Source organism: Centroberyx gerrardi, chromosome 9, assembly GCF_048128805.1.
Source record: "Centroberyx gerrardi isolate f3 chromosome 9, fCenGer3.hap1.cur.20231027, whole genome shotgun sequence".
Classification (NCBI taxonomy): domain Eukaryota; kingdom Metazoa; phylum Chordata; class Actinopteri; order Beryciformes; family Berycidae; genus Centroberyx; species Centroberyx gerrardi.
In genome coordinates this window covers 23,867,896-23,883,891 of record NC_136005.1, presented here as the reverse complement: position 1 = coordinate 23,883,891, position 15,996 = coordinate 23,867,896, and the positions used below count along the sequence as shown (strand labels likewise).

Sequence of the window (15,996 nt, the reverse complement as noted above, 5' to 3'; positions counted from 1 at the left end):
GACCTAAATCTCCAGAATCCCTCCTAACCTGTCTCTCTCTCTCTCCTTCATCCCCTCCCCTTTCTCTCTGCCTCTCTCTCGTTCTCACTCCGTCTGTCTCTCTACAGAGGATTTTCAACTCGTTTGTGTACACCGAGAAGACATCAAACGGAGAGACAGAAGTGCAGCAGGTGAGTAACAAAGGCTTCTCCTTTCCTGTTTGTGTGCGCGCGTGTGTGTGTATGTGTGTGTGTGTGTGTGCGCGCCTGCCTGTTTGTGCATGCATGTGCTCTGGATGGTGCGTGTTTGTGTTCTGGTGTAGTTGTCAGTTCGGCAGCAGTGAATACATGCACACACACACACACACACACACACACACATACACACACACAAGCCATCAGAGGGAAAAGGGGGTTTATTAAAATTCTACGGCTGCTGTCTCATTGGCTTTGAAGTTCTCTCTCTGTTTTTTCCGCTCCTCTGTTGCGCACTCGCTCTCTCTCCTGCTCCACAATATGAGAACAGAGCTGCAGTCAGACAGAATAAGGCTGGGAGGAGAGAATGGGGATCTGACTGTATTATGGTCAAGGGAATCGGTTGTCAGAGGATAATATTGCTGTACTTTCCCCTCTGACATTGTAACTGTACAATGAAAGCGATTTATTGTTGTTGTTGTTGTTGTTGTTATTATAAAAGCCCAACTAGAAATGAACAGAACTTCAGTCAGATAGGGTGATATGTTTTAAATGAGCCAGCAGTGAAAGTCTAAATTTCCCATTTGGGTCCCAGGTGGAAAAAAATGTGAAGAATTCCTGGCATCTGGTGTAACCTAGTAGTCAAACACTCTGTGGTGTGTAGGTATGGGTTCCCGTGTGTGTGTGTGTGTGTGCGGGATCTTGGAAGAGTGACAGTAAACACCAGACTGGTAAACAGCCACCAGCAAGAACAGACAGGTTGATGTTTGTTTGCATTTCCTCTGTGACTGTGTTTGTGTGTGTGAGCCAGTGTATCTATATGTGTCAGTGCATGCATGTGCATGTGTGCGTGCGTGTGTATAAGTGTGTGTGTTCATTAAGTGATACATCTCTAGCCTTGCAGCTATTTACCATTCCAGAAGCAGCTCAATTGGCCTTGCAGCGATGCCGTTTCTTCTTTCTCAATAGCGGCGCAGCCTTTTGACCCAACTAACCTACAGAAATAAAAAAGAAAAAATTGGTAGTGCAGGTTGTCGCCGATGTAGAATAGGCCTAATCTTAGTCGGAGGCAGTTTTTTCCAAGAGTATCTCCATTCAAAGAAGCTTCAGTCTACAGCATTATGTCTCAGATTATGGATTGGTACCACATGGAAAGGGTGTGTTTTAATGAGACTGGGTCCCCGGGTGACACTGATTTCATTCATTTTGGGTCCTGGGTGGAACATGTGTAACTCCTGCAACACATTTCATTTCCACAGCCGGCTCATAGAGTGCCCATATATTCTATTCCCCATACCCTTTTTGAGGCAGGCACCAGCCACTTCAGAAGACGGCCCTGGCATAGCTGGCATCATTTTCTCTTTTTTTTCCTTTTTTTCTCTGGGCATGGGGGCTCACTCCCTCAGCCAAAGCTAGGCTCAATTAGGAGTGGATGTGCAGCGGAAGAGAGAGCTGGGGAGGAGAGGGAGGAGAGGGCAAGGAGCTACAGAGAGGAGCTGCTGGCTTCTCAGCACTGGTTTCTCCTCTGGAAACTCATTAGTCAGACTGAGACACAGACATCTGTCCCTCTCTAATGACATGGGCCCCCCTCTCTCTCTCTTTCTGTCGCTCTCTCTCTTTGAGTCTGTTCCTCCATCTCTGTTTCGCTCCGTCTCCCGTGCCCCTCTCTCTCTCTCTCTCTCTCTCTCTCTCTCTCTCTCTCTCTCTCTCTCTCTCCCTCTCCCTGTCTTCATCTCTCTGCATTTATATTTATCTGTCTGTGTTATATGTCTCCAGTTTCCCTCCACAGTATTCTCACTGGCTTTCTCTCTTTGTCTCCCCCTCCCTTGTCCTTAAGTGACTTGTCCATCTCAGATGAAGATTTCTATATGAACAGCAAAAAATCTGTCAATCTCAAGGCAATTTGTTTGTGCCGTAGGACCACTTCACACTATACAAATCCACTCAGACTGGGCCTCACGAAATCAAAATCGTCATCAAGAGGGCCGAAGTCTGAAGTCTTGAACCCTTTGGCACCACAGGATAATCTGCATCAGCCATCGGAATGGTCCAGGCGGGCTTACAATCAGCGTCAAAATCATCTAGTGTGACTTAGCCTTGTGACTCGAGGCCCCATCTTGCTTACTGATTGTTGGGGGTCTAGCTCCTCTCCATTCTGGGAGTCGTTTTTGTCAGAGTCTGCAGCTGCTTACTATGCTCAGGTGGATAAGAGTGCTAGCTGAATTCCTAAATTGCACAGCGTTATCAGCAGACAGATCAGGCAGCGAAGATGATGAGGGGTTTGTTTGAAGAGCCCGCACAGTTAGAGACAGACGCTCTAGTGGACATTTCCTCTGTGCTCCACAGATAAGATAGAATCAGTGGAAACGAGAAACACACAATCTAGTAGGTGTAGGAGGGGTTTACATATCTGGAATCCTGATGGCCCCTTTTGGAGGGCATTGGGAGGTAAATGTTAGAATTTGTGGAACCTTTGGGAACATATACCATTAATATCATTTTAGAAAACTAGAGGCCACATTGCATTAGGAGTAACGGTTGGTTAAAACATTAAGGTCAAGAAATACTTTAAAGGAGAATCGCTATAGAACTGCCATTTATATAATACAAAGTAGTTTGGCTTTCCCCCACCCTACACATAAAATAAGATTAATAGGATAAAAAGAAAAGGAAATTTGTTGGCCTGTATTCTTTCTACTAACCATCCTCTGGTGAGCAAACATCCTGATGAGATGATGCTGTGATTCCCTTTATCTGTTACTAGAGGGTTTCTGTGTCTGTATGCATTAGGATAATTACCAAGGATTTAAAAACAGGAATATTATTCCCCTTTACATCCCTAAAATGTGGGGTAAAAGTAGTGGAGGTAGTAGTTTAGGGGGTAGATGGTAGAGGAGAGTGTGATTTGGCTTCTGTGACTGGTTCTTACAATATTCCTATCTGAAATTATTGTTTTCCCCATTTTATTTATATTGTTATTTCTATACCCATATCTCAGTGTAGAGTTTGTTGCATGATGTTTACATGTACAAATGATAATACATCATATAAACACTTCAACAGGACTAGAGTAGCCTGACCAATTTCATTGTGACTTCAACGTATATTGACTATATAGATATGATTTTGAATGCCATAATATCATGGATTTCATCTCTCGCTGGGACAAATGAAGGAAAGAGGTAGAAACACAAATTGAGATTACAAAAGAACATTTATTGAATAAATGTTCCATGATTACGATACGGTACGATTACTATTAAGATAGGAAAGGTTTAACAAGCAATAATCATGTCCACCTCATCTTCAGCCTGTGGAGGATCCACCTCCATTGGTTTGCAGCTGTAATATGACTGGTTGAGCTGTGCAGGGTCCACCTCCATTGGTCCACACTGGTCATGGTAAGAGAGGCTGGTAGATGGTACAGAGTAGTGAGGACTGTGTGCTTGTCCATACAGGTGGTGCTGCAGGCTGCTCGGCCATGCAGCAGTTTTGTTAGTTGAGGGGTGCAGAGTGATGCCGGGCCTGAGGATGGCCTGGTTGACCACTGGGTTAGATGGAGCAGAAGAGACTCCCACATTGCGATGAGTGAGGTGGTGAGGTGAGGAGAGGCGGGTCGGGTCCTGCTGGTTCACCCGGCCGTGTTTCTTAGCTGACAGGACCAGAGGGGAGCCGGCCCGCTGTCACTTGCTGGCCACAGGATCTGGAGAGTCACTGCTCTGGGACAGGGATACTTTGGCTCTCCGCTTTATCTCCAAGTGTTTCTCACAAGAGATGAGATTCACCTTTTTGGCGTTGGAATGGCCTGAAAGGAGAGACTTGGTGCTCCGCTTTACCAGAGTGTGAGGAGAGGATGAAGGTTGGGGAGAGGCACCAGCTGAGGACACAAAACACACCGTTATATTTTACAGATACTACAGTAAAATCAGATTTATTAGGAACAAATATAACCTTGCCTTTTAGTCTAATTTACACATTGATCCTCTTATGCCATGAAAAATATAACAACAGTTTCATTTGAAACTGTCTGCATTCATTAGTTTGGCTGCAGAATGTACTTATTTCACATACATATCAGAGTAAACAAACCTGTAGGATGAACAGCCAGATGAGACATGTGTAGTTTAGTAAAGTATTTCTCTCAGAGACGATCGTCACTTTGTGTCAGATCAGGCAGAAAGTTGGATGTGGACTGACAAACATTTCAGTGTCTCCTGAGGTCTGGAATATTGATCCTTTATGGCAGAATCCTTTGGTGGAGGCCTTCATTCTTCATGTTATATTATAATTATTATAATTATATTATAATAGGCCATTCCATGCTTGCCCACTGTTGACCTTTTTATTGACTATTACTCTTACTATTAAATTCTGCATTGCTAATGAATCATATTGTGATATGGTAGGAGGATGAAGGAGGAAGGAGGAGGAAGTAACTCAGAGGATACCATGAATTTATTTATTTAATTAAAAGTAAAGTTCTTAAATGGAAAATGACTCAAGAAAAGTTTCAAAAAATGAACAGCAGTATTACCTCCCTTTACAACCCTGTGTGTGTGCATGTGTGTGCGTGTGTGTGTGAGACCATGTAGCAGTAATAGAGTTGTCAATCACAACCCAGGTATTAGACAGGCTCCTCATGGTGACATTTAAGAACTAGAAGGAAAAGGACAACCAGAAATGGTTCTATTAAAGTCGAAAATAAGATTTTGATTACCATTATTGTGGTCTTAGAGATAAGAAGATTTTTGAAGGTTAGAAGGTTACCAATGCGAAGTCAAAATACACGTCCATTTTGCTCAATTGTTTATATACAATACAAATGTATACAGACCATTTACATCTTCAAGCTCACATATGTAGTATCCAATGTCGCTCAGATATAAAAAAAACATTTTTTGTAGCTTCCAATTAGCAGTATTTAACTAAAATGATTCTTCATACCCTGGTAAATCATCCTCCCCCTTCATATTTTTGGTTATATCTGGAAATGCAGCTATTTCTAAGCTGGCTTGTCCCTTTCATATGTGGTTTCGTTGTCATGGTCTTTAGTTATATGCATGGTGGACATGTTTATGCCCCCGCAAAAAATTTGGCTGCACTACGCCGCTGCTTCCAATTTAAATTGATACTCCCATTGAAAGACCTTTTGTCCTCATTGATCTCCATTATGGATTAAATATTAAAGGCCCTTCAGTGGCAGGACCTCATTTTTTCTATTTTTATATAAAAAGACACTTACTGAATTTTCAAAGTCATACTGAACAGCTCCACAGCACCAGATCTATATAGTGAGTAAGGTCAACAGCTGCGTGTGTGGAAGCTCCACAAGCCTTTTGACCAGCATTGGGAGCAAAATGTTTATTTCTGGGAACTGCATTTGTTCAAAACAAAAACACAAAGCAGTTCAGCAGAAAGAAAGCATGGCAGGTACATTTAAGTAATATTCTACTGCGCTGTTCACCTGTCAGCTCACTGAGATGATTAGTTGATTAACTCAACTTGGCCCTCTAATAGTCGGCCTAGCCTCAACCCTGCAGTCTCACCATAAACACTACTACCAATGCCTGTGGTCGACGGTTGGCTGGCACAGCGGAAACCTCAAAACTCCCGACGTGAGACACCAGGAAGCGCCCGTTCCACCCATTCCAGTTCTGTGGCTGAACCAACCCCACTGGATGCTCCCAGCCGTACGAGCGGGTCGGGCGGGTGTGCGAGAGGAGGGAAGAGCCCTGCCTTTCGGAGAGTGCGGTTAATCTGCGGAGAGCAGGTTGGAATGGGCGGCTTTGGCTGCAGTGTGGCAGTCTGTAACCTAAGCTGTAACTTACAGGGCTAGAAGTCTCTGGTTGCTCTTAAGTCGCTCTGTTAAAGGTCCGTCTCGCTTTCTCTCTCTCCCTGTTTCTCTTTCTCCATCTCCCTCCCTCCGGCTATGGAAACACTGCTTAGCTGAACACTGGCCCATTTTCCCCCTTTTTAATACAAAGTCCACTGAAGCTAATTGCCATGCTGCCATGCGTGGACAGTACTGTGTGTGGGGGCGCACCGGGTGTGTGTGTGTTTTACTTTATGTCCCTGTGTGAGCGTGCACAGTCTTGGGGCCTGGGTGTGTGTGTGTGTGTTTCTTGTGGTGCAGTAGGAGTAATTGTGGGCTGTGCCTCAGGCCCCTGTTAAACCCCTAATAGGAATAGCGGCTGGCTGATTAGGTGTACAAGCAGTCAATGGGTCGTGGTACATTTCCCTGTTCCTGGCCTGAGTCGCACCACTTTTGCAGGCACCGGTAATTATGGGATGTGGACAAAGGGGGTCCAGTTACTGTGGAAATACTCCTTTATTCTGCTGTGAACAAGGCTAAGTAGCTAACTTGTACTTTATTAGTTTATTTTGGTTAATGTGAGGTTTTCTCTGTTCACGTATAATGGCTTCTCCGTTGCTTTATCATTTCAGAACTAGTGGAGTAGTGATGTTACAGTTCATTTCCCTGTCCTCAGACATTAGTATGCTGACTGATGATATCAATATGGTGTCATGCTTTCATGCCTCACATAGAAAGAGCAAGAAAGACTGTCCAACCAGTTCTGCAACATAATGAACTGTGACAGTCTGTCCCTGATATTCAGCCAGGGGTGGGAAGAGGACCAACATAATCCTGCTCAAGTAGAAGTGCTGTTGCTTGGATGAAATTTTGCTCATTTAGAAGTAAAATTACTGTAAAAAATCTGCTGAAGTAGCTCGTATAAAATGTACTCAGAACAAAAGTTCATGAGTTACATAAAAAAACAAGACATCCATATGTATGATTTTCCCCATGCACTGCAAAAGACCAGCCGTTTTTTCACAAACATACTGTTTTCATAACTGATCATCGAAACGTGCCAAGGCCAAGGCTGAGGGCCAGGAAGCTGACTTGGATCTGATGACATTGACTGACTTTCCCAAACCAATTCATCATTCCCCCTCACTTTCCAACTCTATCTTCCCCTTATACCATTTTTACTCATCCAGTCTTTCCCTCTGTCATCAACCTCCTCAGTCTTTGCCCTTAATCACCCAAAAAGTTGCTGTGGGCAGAGTTAATGTGTGTGTAGTCGCCCATGTAAAATGCATTTGAAGACAGAACGACAAAGATAAAGAGGCGACATGAAAATATGGAGTGTAATTGGCGTGCTTATGTGCTCTGCTATGGGGAGCAGAGTGAATTGAAGCATGACTCCCTCCTCCCACAAAAGCCTTCAAATTTGTTTAGTGTTTACTCTCTGTAAATGCACAGTTGATATTGCACATTTTATAGACTATGTTGAGCAGTCTTAAAATGAGATAATGAGATTCACATCATTATTGACTTAAAAAAAATATACATACTCCAAAGTACACAAAGAAGCTACTCAATTACAGAATAGAGTAAATGTCATTCACTTGCTTTTACTGCACTCCGTTCTGCCATTTAACTAATCAACATTATATTTTCATTGCTGGGATTAGATTTAATTTCAATATCCAGAAATGCTATTAAATGATATACTGTCCACTTCTGTACTAACAATATGTTTACTGGGGCAGGACTAAATTTTGAAGTAATTATTCTCAGTTTCACTACTACTAAGAGCAATTGCTGCGCTTTGGCTTTGAAGGGCAGAATATAATCTGCAGTGTTGGGCAGTAATGGATTACTTCCTATCAGGATTATCGTAATTTGATTGTAATCTTATTGTTACTCCAATAACACAGTAACCAGATCATAGATGTATTTGGAAAAAGGGTTATTACAGGATAGAATTCTCAGGAATGTTTGAAAAGAAAAATGTATTTTTGCCATTTTTTACACCTCTAAATATTAGTTTAATGGTTGCAAATGATGTTAACAGCACTATTTAAATAACATTCTCAGCAGCCATCGTTATATGTGTGTGCATAGTTATTTGTGCTTGACTGCACAATATAGTTCAACAATTTTTTACTTCATATTTTATAGATTTTAGATGAAATGGTTATCCAAAAGTAACTGCAAGTAATTAGTTTCTTAACCAATCTTGATTAATCCAGTGGATCATGCTACTGATTTCAAGTTAAGTGGATAATCTGTTACAGATTACATTTTAACAATAATCTTCCCACCCCTGATGTTTCGGTTTATGTGAATTTGAGTTCCTCAGTTTCCTCATAACATCCTTCTAAGGCATTCTGGCTACAGCTAGCGGGAACAGGAACCTGTTGTGAAGAGCCGCTGGTGCACTGGTTATTAATGTCCCCCAGGGGGCTGCTGCTGCGCTGGTTATTAGTTTCCCCCAAGGGGCTGGAACCCCATTTTGAATGAGCTCTGAGATATGTGTGCTCAACCAGAACTTAGCCCTTCAGAGAGAGAGAAAGTGTAATGTATGCCTGTCCAGGGGCCTGGAGTAAGGGCCCCAGTGAACACTGATTGAATTAGCTCCAGTGCCTTTGTTTAGAAACGCCATTTTCTCCTTCCTGCTCTCAGTTTCCATGCCTTTAAAGGTAAATTACACCCTAAAACAAAATTCATTACTCACTGCAGGAACCGTGTATCTCTGATTTTGCTCCTTTAATTAACGAATGAGGCACAGGAAATGTTTCTTGGGACCAAGACAAACAGTTGATAATGCAATGAAAATGTAAAACATTACTTGGTTGTCAGTGTGGGAAATCGATTAGCTGACTTTTTGGAGAAATGTGGATTGTGCAAGACACTGACGAATAGAAATAAACTTTACATCAGTGCGCTACACAACTGAGTGAAACTGGATGCATTAACATAAGTGCTGGAATGTTATAACCTAAAAGCAGTTTCTAGCTTTGTAAGGCAGTTTTTCATGTTTACAAATATTGAATTAACTGTCATGGTCTTTGGAGTCCCGCATGTGAATCCTATTTTAACATGGATTTTCCCCTTTAATGCTCCATCTCCTAAGCTTCCCTTTAGTTGGGCCCTGTGTTTGATTTGTGGGTGGATTTTCCCCTTAACTGATTAAGGGCGTGCTGTGTGGAAGTGGAGAGGTTTGTGTTCGCTGGCCTCAGACATCCATCATTCTGTTCTGCTTTTAACAGTGATGGATTTCACACTTACTGGGGCCTGAGTTCTGCCCATCTTTGATGTTGCTTAGCTTAATTTTTGAATATTAGATTTTGTATTTGTGCTCCTGTGCACATTTGCATGCATTGGTGTATGTGATTGATGATTTTTGGTTTTCATACATAACAGAGTGTGTGGGTGTGTGCATGTGTGTGGATTTGCTCTGTGTTGGTCTCACAATTTACGTGCATAACTGCCTATATAATCTTGCGTAGCCACACCTCCGGCTCAAACGATTTATGTCTGGAGAAATTCTCATCATAAAAAGCGGGATAATAAGAGATAACGTGAGATGACGAAAGCAATGGGAAAATGAAATGGGATTCTCCCACATGACACGACACCTCTGGTTTGTAGAACAAGTTTGCATCATTAGCTTAGCTACAGCGCTAGCTACTTTGCAGAGTAAATTCCAGTTAATATACACAATTAAACGAGCGAGATAAAAATGGATACAAATTTTGAATCAAGACTTAATTCTGTTTTGGCCAGAATTATGCTCATTACACCACGCAGATTGAGTCTCTAATGTCGTCCATTGTTTGGTTTGGCTAGCTAGCTAACTGTAGCAACTTCCTTGTTGTACCTACGACAGTAACCAAGTAAACCACTGCCATGCTCCGCCCTATCCAAATTGAACACATTTCCAACCAACCAAATTCAACCACTTTTCAACCAACTATTGTGTTTAAATCTACTGCCCTAACCTGCGTGTGTGTGTATATGTGTGTGTGTGTGTGTGTGTGTGTGTGTGTGTGTGTTTTTGTCACTCCATCTTTGTGAGGACCAAAAAAACCCTCTCAAGTAGGCTATTGTCCAGTCACAAAATGCCTTACTTTTGAAGGTCCTCACAAGAAAGCATGTTGTTTTCACGGTTAGAATTACCTAACTTCCGGGTAAGGGGTCAAGGTTAGGGATTTAGCAGGTAGGGAGTTTGGAGACTACGTGTGAATGTAAGTCAGTGGAAATGTCCTCACAAGTCATCGTCATACCAACATGTCTGTGTGTGTCTCTGCAGCTGGCCAAGAAGATCCGTGAGAAGTTCAACCGCTACCTGGACGTGGTGAACAGGAACAAGCAGGTGGTGGAGGCCTCGTACACCGCCCACCTCACCTCACCGCTCACCGCTATACAGGACTGCTGCTCCATACCCGCATCAATGATGGAGTGAGTAACTTTCTCTTTAACACACACACACACACACAGTCGCTCTTTCTCTCTTTCTCTCTCTCATATTCTTTCACACACACACAAATCTCTGCAGGAGGTTGATTCTCTCTCTTTTAACCCACCTCCCACTGTTAGCACCTGCACACAGCACTCTATACATCGCTTTGTGCTCCAACTACACACACACACACGCACACATACACACACACACACAAAGCCCTACCTCCTCCCCTATGTTTAAACATGTTTTGATCATCTCTAGGATTAGTTATAGCTGTGTGTGTGAATCAAATCATTTACAGACTCGTGCAGCAGTGGCGTGCTCTGATACTTGGCAGCCATTTTAATCTCTATCCCTATTTGAAAACCTATTCAAGCAATCAGCGATTGTTTGGGGCTTGGAATGCTGTTGTTTTGCTGCAGTGTACCCCGACAACAAAAAGGCTTAGAGTCACTGGAGCCTAGGCAGGCAGACAGATATGGTATTCAGTGGTAATGAAGTCTTTTGAAAGCATGGATGTGTGAAGGCCCGGTTGGAATCAGGCTCGCTTTCAGTTCACTCGGTGTAGATATTGGATTTTATTCTGAAATTTGAAAATTCAAAACCTTTTGCAATGAAAAAGCCCTAGACATTATCGATGAAGAAGTGAATGACAATGAATTTTCTGTCACTAGTAAACAAACTGGTAAGTTCGGAGCTGTGTTGGGAAGGAATTGTCTAGGCTACATTGTACTTCTTAAAAATGTAGGTTTGGAACCCAGAGTTTTACAGTGGGTGCCTACAAGAGTGCCAGTGTCTTCTCATTAGACTGGGATCCAGTGTGAGACTGAACATGTCAGATTCAGGATCCTGTTGCTGATGGTCTAAAACCTCCCCAGCCTACAGAGTTCCTCCAGATTTTCAGCCAATCTTCCATTCCAGCAGGCAAAAACACAGTTCAAAGAAGAGCTCAGAGAGAGATACAGCGGGGGGAGAGAGAGAGAGAGAGAGAGAGAGAGCTGCTTTCAATCCTAATCTACACAGCAGCAGCTGTCTCCACCCCTCATTCCCTCTTCCACTCCCTCTCTCTCTCTCTCTCTCTCTCTCTCTCTCTCTCTCTCTCTCTCTCTCTCTCTCTCTCTCTCTCTCTCTCTCCCCTTTATCTTCTCGGCTGATGTGGTTTTGATGTTACTAGTTATCTGCTTCTGTGAAGTTTTTGCAGCGGAGACTTCATGGGCTGCAAGGTCACCTGTCTTCCCCTTCAATCGGCTGGCTGAGGGCCCGCCGGCCACCTGTAAGCCGAGTCACGCATCTAACACATACATTCTACACGTGTTCACACACACACTAGACACATATGTATACTCAAACAGATGCAACCACATGCACAAAAATGCACGCACTTGTGAAAATACATTTTAGAAATTGCAGGCAGTCATACCCACATAATCTCAGTCTCCAAAACATTATTTTGCATCAATCAAAAGGCTTCTCTTTGTGTCTAAAAACCATGCATTTACTCTTTTTAGAGACGGTTAGGGGTAAGTGAGGCAAAAATTGCTGAGGAAAAGATTATATAAGACCTGGGTGATGGGAAGGATGGAATGATGCAGGGAGGGTTGGAGATACCAAACTGAAGCTGAGTCTGATAGATCCCCCGAACTTCAAAGGATCTTCCTCAGGGGAGAAAGAGGCACGGAGCTCTCTCTCTCTCTCTCCTCTCTCTCTCTCTCTCTCTCTCTCTCTCTCTCTCTCTCTCTCTCCTCTCCTCTCATCTTCTCTCTCTCTCTCTCTCTCTCTCTCTCTCTCTCTCTCTCTCTCTCTCTCTCTCTCTCTCTCTCTCTCTCTCTCTCTCTTTTTTGGGTTTATTCAGGATCATGTGCTATTTGAGGATTTGTGTGTAGAATGTGTTTCCCCGGCTCTCTCCCTCCCTAAGCACCCCCATAGGGGAAGTTAGCTGAACATCCAAGCATCAGGGTTTTTTTTTGTCTTTTTTAGTATGTGGGAAGATCACTTCTCCCTTGCATTGTAACATTTTCTAAGCACAGTGAATGCAGAATGGAAAGTGTGGGAGAGAGAGATGATCGTAAAGCTGGATGCATGCAGTATGTAGAGTGAGCTTTAGCAGACTGACACACAACACGTGGATCCCAAAAAAATCAGGTTTTTTACCAATGTAACTCTCATGGACAGACAGTCCCTATCCATTATATTCACATCACAGGCAAGAATGTGTTCTTAATTGGTATGTTTGGCTAAATAATGGTTATAAGTCAAGCTTAGAAGTCCTAGTAGCTGTTACAATGGTTGGGAGCTTGTCACTGACTATAGATAGATAGATAGATAGATAGATAGATAGATAGATAGATAGATAGATAGATAGATAGATAGATAGATAGATAGATAGATAGATAGATAGATAGATAGATAGATAGATAGATAGATAGATAGATGGAGAGATGGAGAGACATAGATAGAGAGAGCATATCCATGATGATGATGTATAGCTCTTTCTGAATACAAGAAAAGGATTAAGGGAAATGTGTGAAAATTTGCAGCTAAGTTATGAAGATTTATAGTTATACCGTAGTTAAATTTTCCAATTTAATACACCTATTACTTTTTTATTAGATACTGCTCAATAAACAAGGCATAATTAAACATGATGTTAATTAAACATTAATACCAAAGTGGAGCCTCTCTCCCTTGACCATCTGACCTGATGTTACCTCTTGATGGCCACGGTGCCGTGGCAATAGCACTGCGGTTAAAAAGTTGCCATGTCCAGGTGTCTAACTAGGTGTCTAAGTTCAGTTCAGGGTCAGTTCAGGGTCCGGGCAGAATTTTCCAGGTTAGGGTTGGGCCGAGTCCAGAGTCCAGCTGTAGCCCAGGTCGGAGTGTCCTTCGTCAGGCTTAGGCATCAGCTGCTCCTGGGGGTCTCAGTCAGGTCAGCCAGTGTGGAGGGGGATCAGGTGGTTCACAGGGTATCCATGTCAGTTAGCCGTCACGCTAGCAGGCAATCGGTTCGCCAGGAGGCCACCGAGGGCAGCGCTCAGAGCCCGCTGGTATGCTTTAATCACTGTTGGTCTCTGCGGCAGGCTGTACCTGAAAATAGCACACGTGTGCGAGTGTGTCTCATGGAGTTAGGCTATGTGTGTGTGTGCCTGTGCGCGTCCGTGTGTTGACGTTTATATTTTTAGTATGTGATCTTCAGGTGCCTGTTTCAACAGTTCCATTGATAGTCAGTTGTAAAACTGAGAAGTGTGTGTGGGAGCAGCCCAGACGGCACTTAATGTTTCCATGTTGCTAATGTTAGAGGAGATAAGCTCTAAGTTGAGCTGTGTAAGGTTAATGCTATTCATATAATGCTTGACAGTTCAGTTAAGAGGTACATAAACAACTGTCTCTCAAAACTAGAAACCACAGACCCGAGATTTGAACCTGTGACCATCAATGTAGAGTGGAACAAAACCAGACTGGGTGTCTCTAGTGATGGGTGGGCTGTCCTGGCCTCGCCTCCAGGCATGCACACTTCAAAATACAGACTTTGTCATATTGCTGGGAGAGGCTTGTCCATCTTCATAAATCAAGATTTCACTTTTCTAATATATGTTTAAATCTTCCAGTCCACCCCACTCCATCTCTTCCTGATTTATGAGATGATCGATTACATAGATACATTAACAGTATGATAGACAGATTAAGCAACCCTATTTTTCCTGGGTCCCCACATGAACCGAAAGATTTTCTATGAGCTTGGGTCCCTGGACGAGAGACAAAATGTCTCATTTGGCTCCAGGGATGAAGGGATTGTTGTACATTATTTAATAGCATATCATAGATAATATTACACAGGAACTTCCAGGGCCTTTCATTGACTGACTTATAAGCATATAAATGTAAAGATGAACTTAATTGAGCCCCGGGGGGAAATTGGATCATTGCAACAGCGAAGAATAGGATGTAGCTAAAAATACACCAAAGTAAAACAGCTGGAAGATGAAAGATGTCGTGATATTAAAGATATACAGAGCTCCTATTTGCTGGGACGTCTTCTCGCTATCTGGGCCATTGACAGATTTACAATCCAGTGCAAGAGCATACATGGCGCTAATGAGAGCCAGAGCAGTTACTCCCAAGTTAGTGTTTCAGATGTAGCTGGCCTTCTGCTAGCTCGGGCAGCAAGATAATGATACCTCTGTTTGCACACGAGAGAGGGAGATCGCCAAAAAGTAACCCGGGGGGGAGGGGAATGTTTAAGTGACCTTAACAGCTGTAAACCCTGGGCCAATATCACCCTTTTTTTTTCCCTCTCACCACGCGCCTCTGCTCATGTCAGACCTCTTCCTCCTCCCTCCCTCGCTCTCCCCGTCTTTGTTCCCCCATCCCTTGCCTCACCTTGCCTTGTCCTCCCTTCCCTTCTTCCATTTTTCATCTTCCCTCCATCTTTTTTTATCTTCCGTCCTTCCTGCCGTCCTCCCTTCCTCTCTCCCTCCCTTTTTTTTCCTCCCTCCCTTGCTTCATTGATACCCCCCCCCCCCCCCCCCCCAGCCAAATCCCAGTTGATCCTGTCTTAGTCTCCCTGGCGGCAGGGCTAATGAACGGCAGAGCAGTGTGAGGGCAGGGAGCAGATTAAACAGGGGAACAGACCGGGCGACGAGCACGAAATGCAGGCAAGGATGAGGAGCTCAGCTAGTCATATGGTGACAATGCCTGGGAAATGTTTTGAGGTACAACAACAACATATGCAACAAGGATTTTCATGAATTTTTTATGTGTTTCTGCATTCATTTAACCTGCTATGCTATCTACACTGACTTCCCAGCTACCGAGTCCTATTCTTGCTTTGCTGTAGGCAATATTTTTCCATTTCCATACTTTCAACAACTTCGGACTCCAACCCATGGGACCATAAGTGTGCCTCCATTGGCTAGGATCGAAACCCACTAGGTAGCCACTTTATCATTCCCCTTATGCCTGGATTGGAGGTGCTCGACACCAAAACTACATTCAAATTTGCATTCTGCCTGGTGATGCTGCAATCCAAATCTCTCTTTGGATAGAGCTTTTATCGAAGTCAGATCCATGAAAGGCCGCCGTTTTTGTGTATGCTCCATTCTCCTGCCAGCCTGTTGCTCATGTTGCCTACTCACCGAGGGATTAAAAACACACTAGACATGGTATTACCCTTGACGTTGTCGCTAGCGCAGCAGCAAGCCTCTCCTAGGCAATCGTACTCACTGGGCGTTTTGAATGCCGTGGGATTGCCTTCACTGTTGATATACATGCTTTCTGCAGCAGGGTGCGGCTTAATATAATGGATTTTATAAACAGTGGTTGACTAGTAACGTGACAGGTGTAGCCGTATTTACTCAGTGCTCTAAGGGACGTAACTTTGTTTCTATTTGCCAGTGTCTTGCAGAAACAGTGTATCTCCAAAATGTGAAAGAAGAAAAAATGGTTTCCTTTCTCAAAGACATCTTTTGGTTCTTTAGAATGAATGTTTTAGCAATACTTCGACTTGGTGCTGGGTCAAAAACATTATATGAGAAACAATGTCAGCTGTCAGTCACAGTCCAAAAAGAAAG

General features: G+C 43.3%; 1 protein-coding gene across 1 annotated transcript in view; it reads left to right on the top strand.

Moving 5' to 3' along the window:
* The window catches only part of cachd1 (cache domain containing 1), a 95,079-nt gene that overhangs the window by 34,523 nt on the left and 44,560 nt on the right, over positions 1-15,996 (top strand). Inside the window, exons 2-3 of the mRNA XM_078285807.1 lie at positions 108-170; positions 10,277-10,425. Coding sequence (XP_078141933.1) covers positions 108-170; positions 10,277-10,425 — 212 coding nt within the window. The remainder of the gene's footprint in view (positions 1-107; positions 171-10,276; positions 10,426-15,996) is intronic.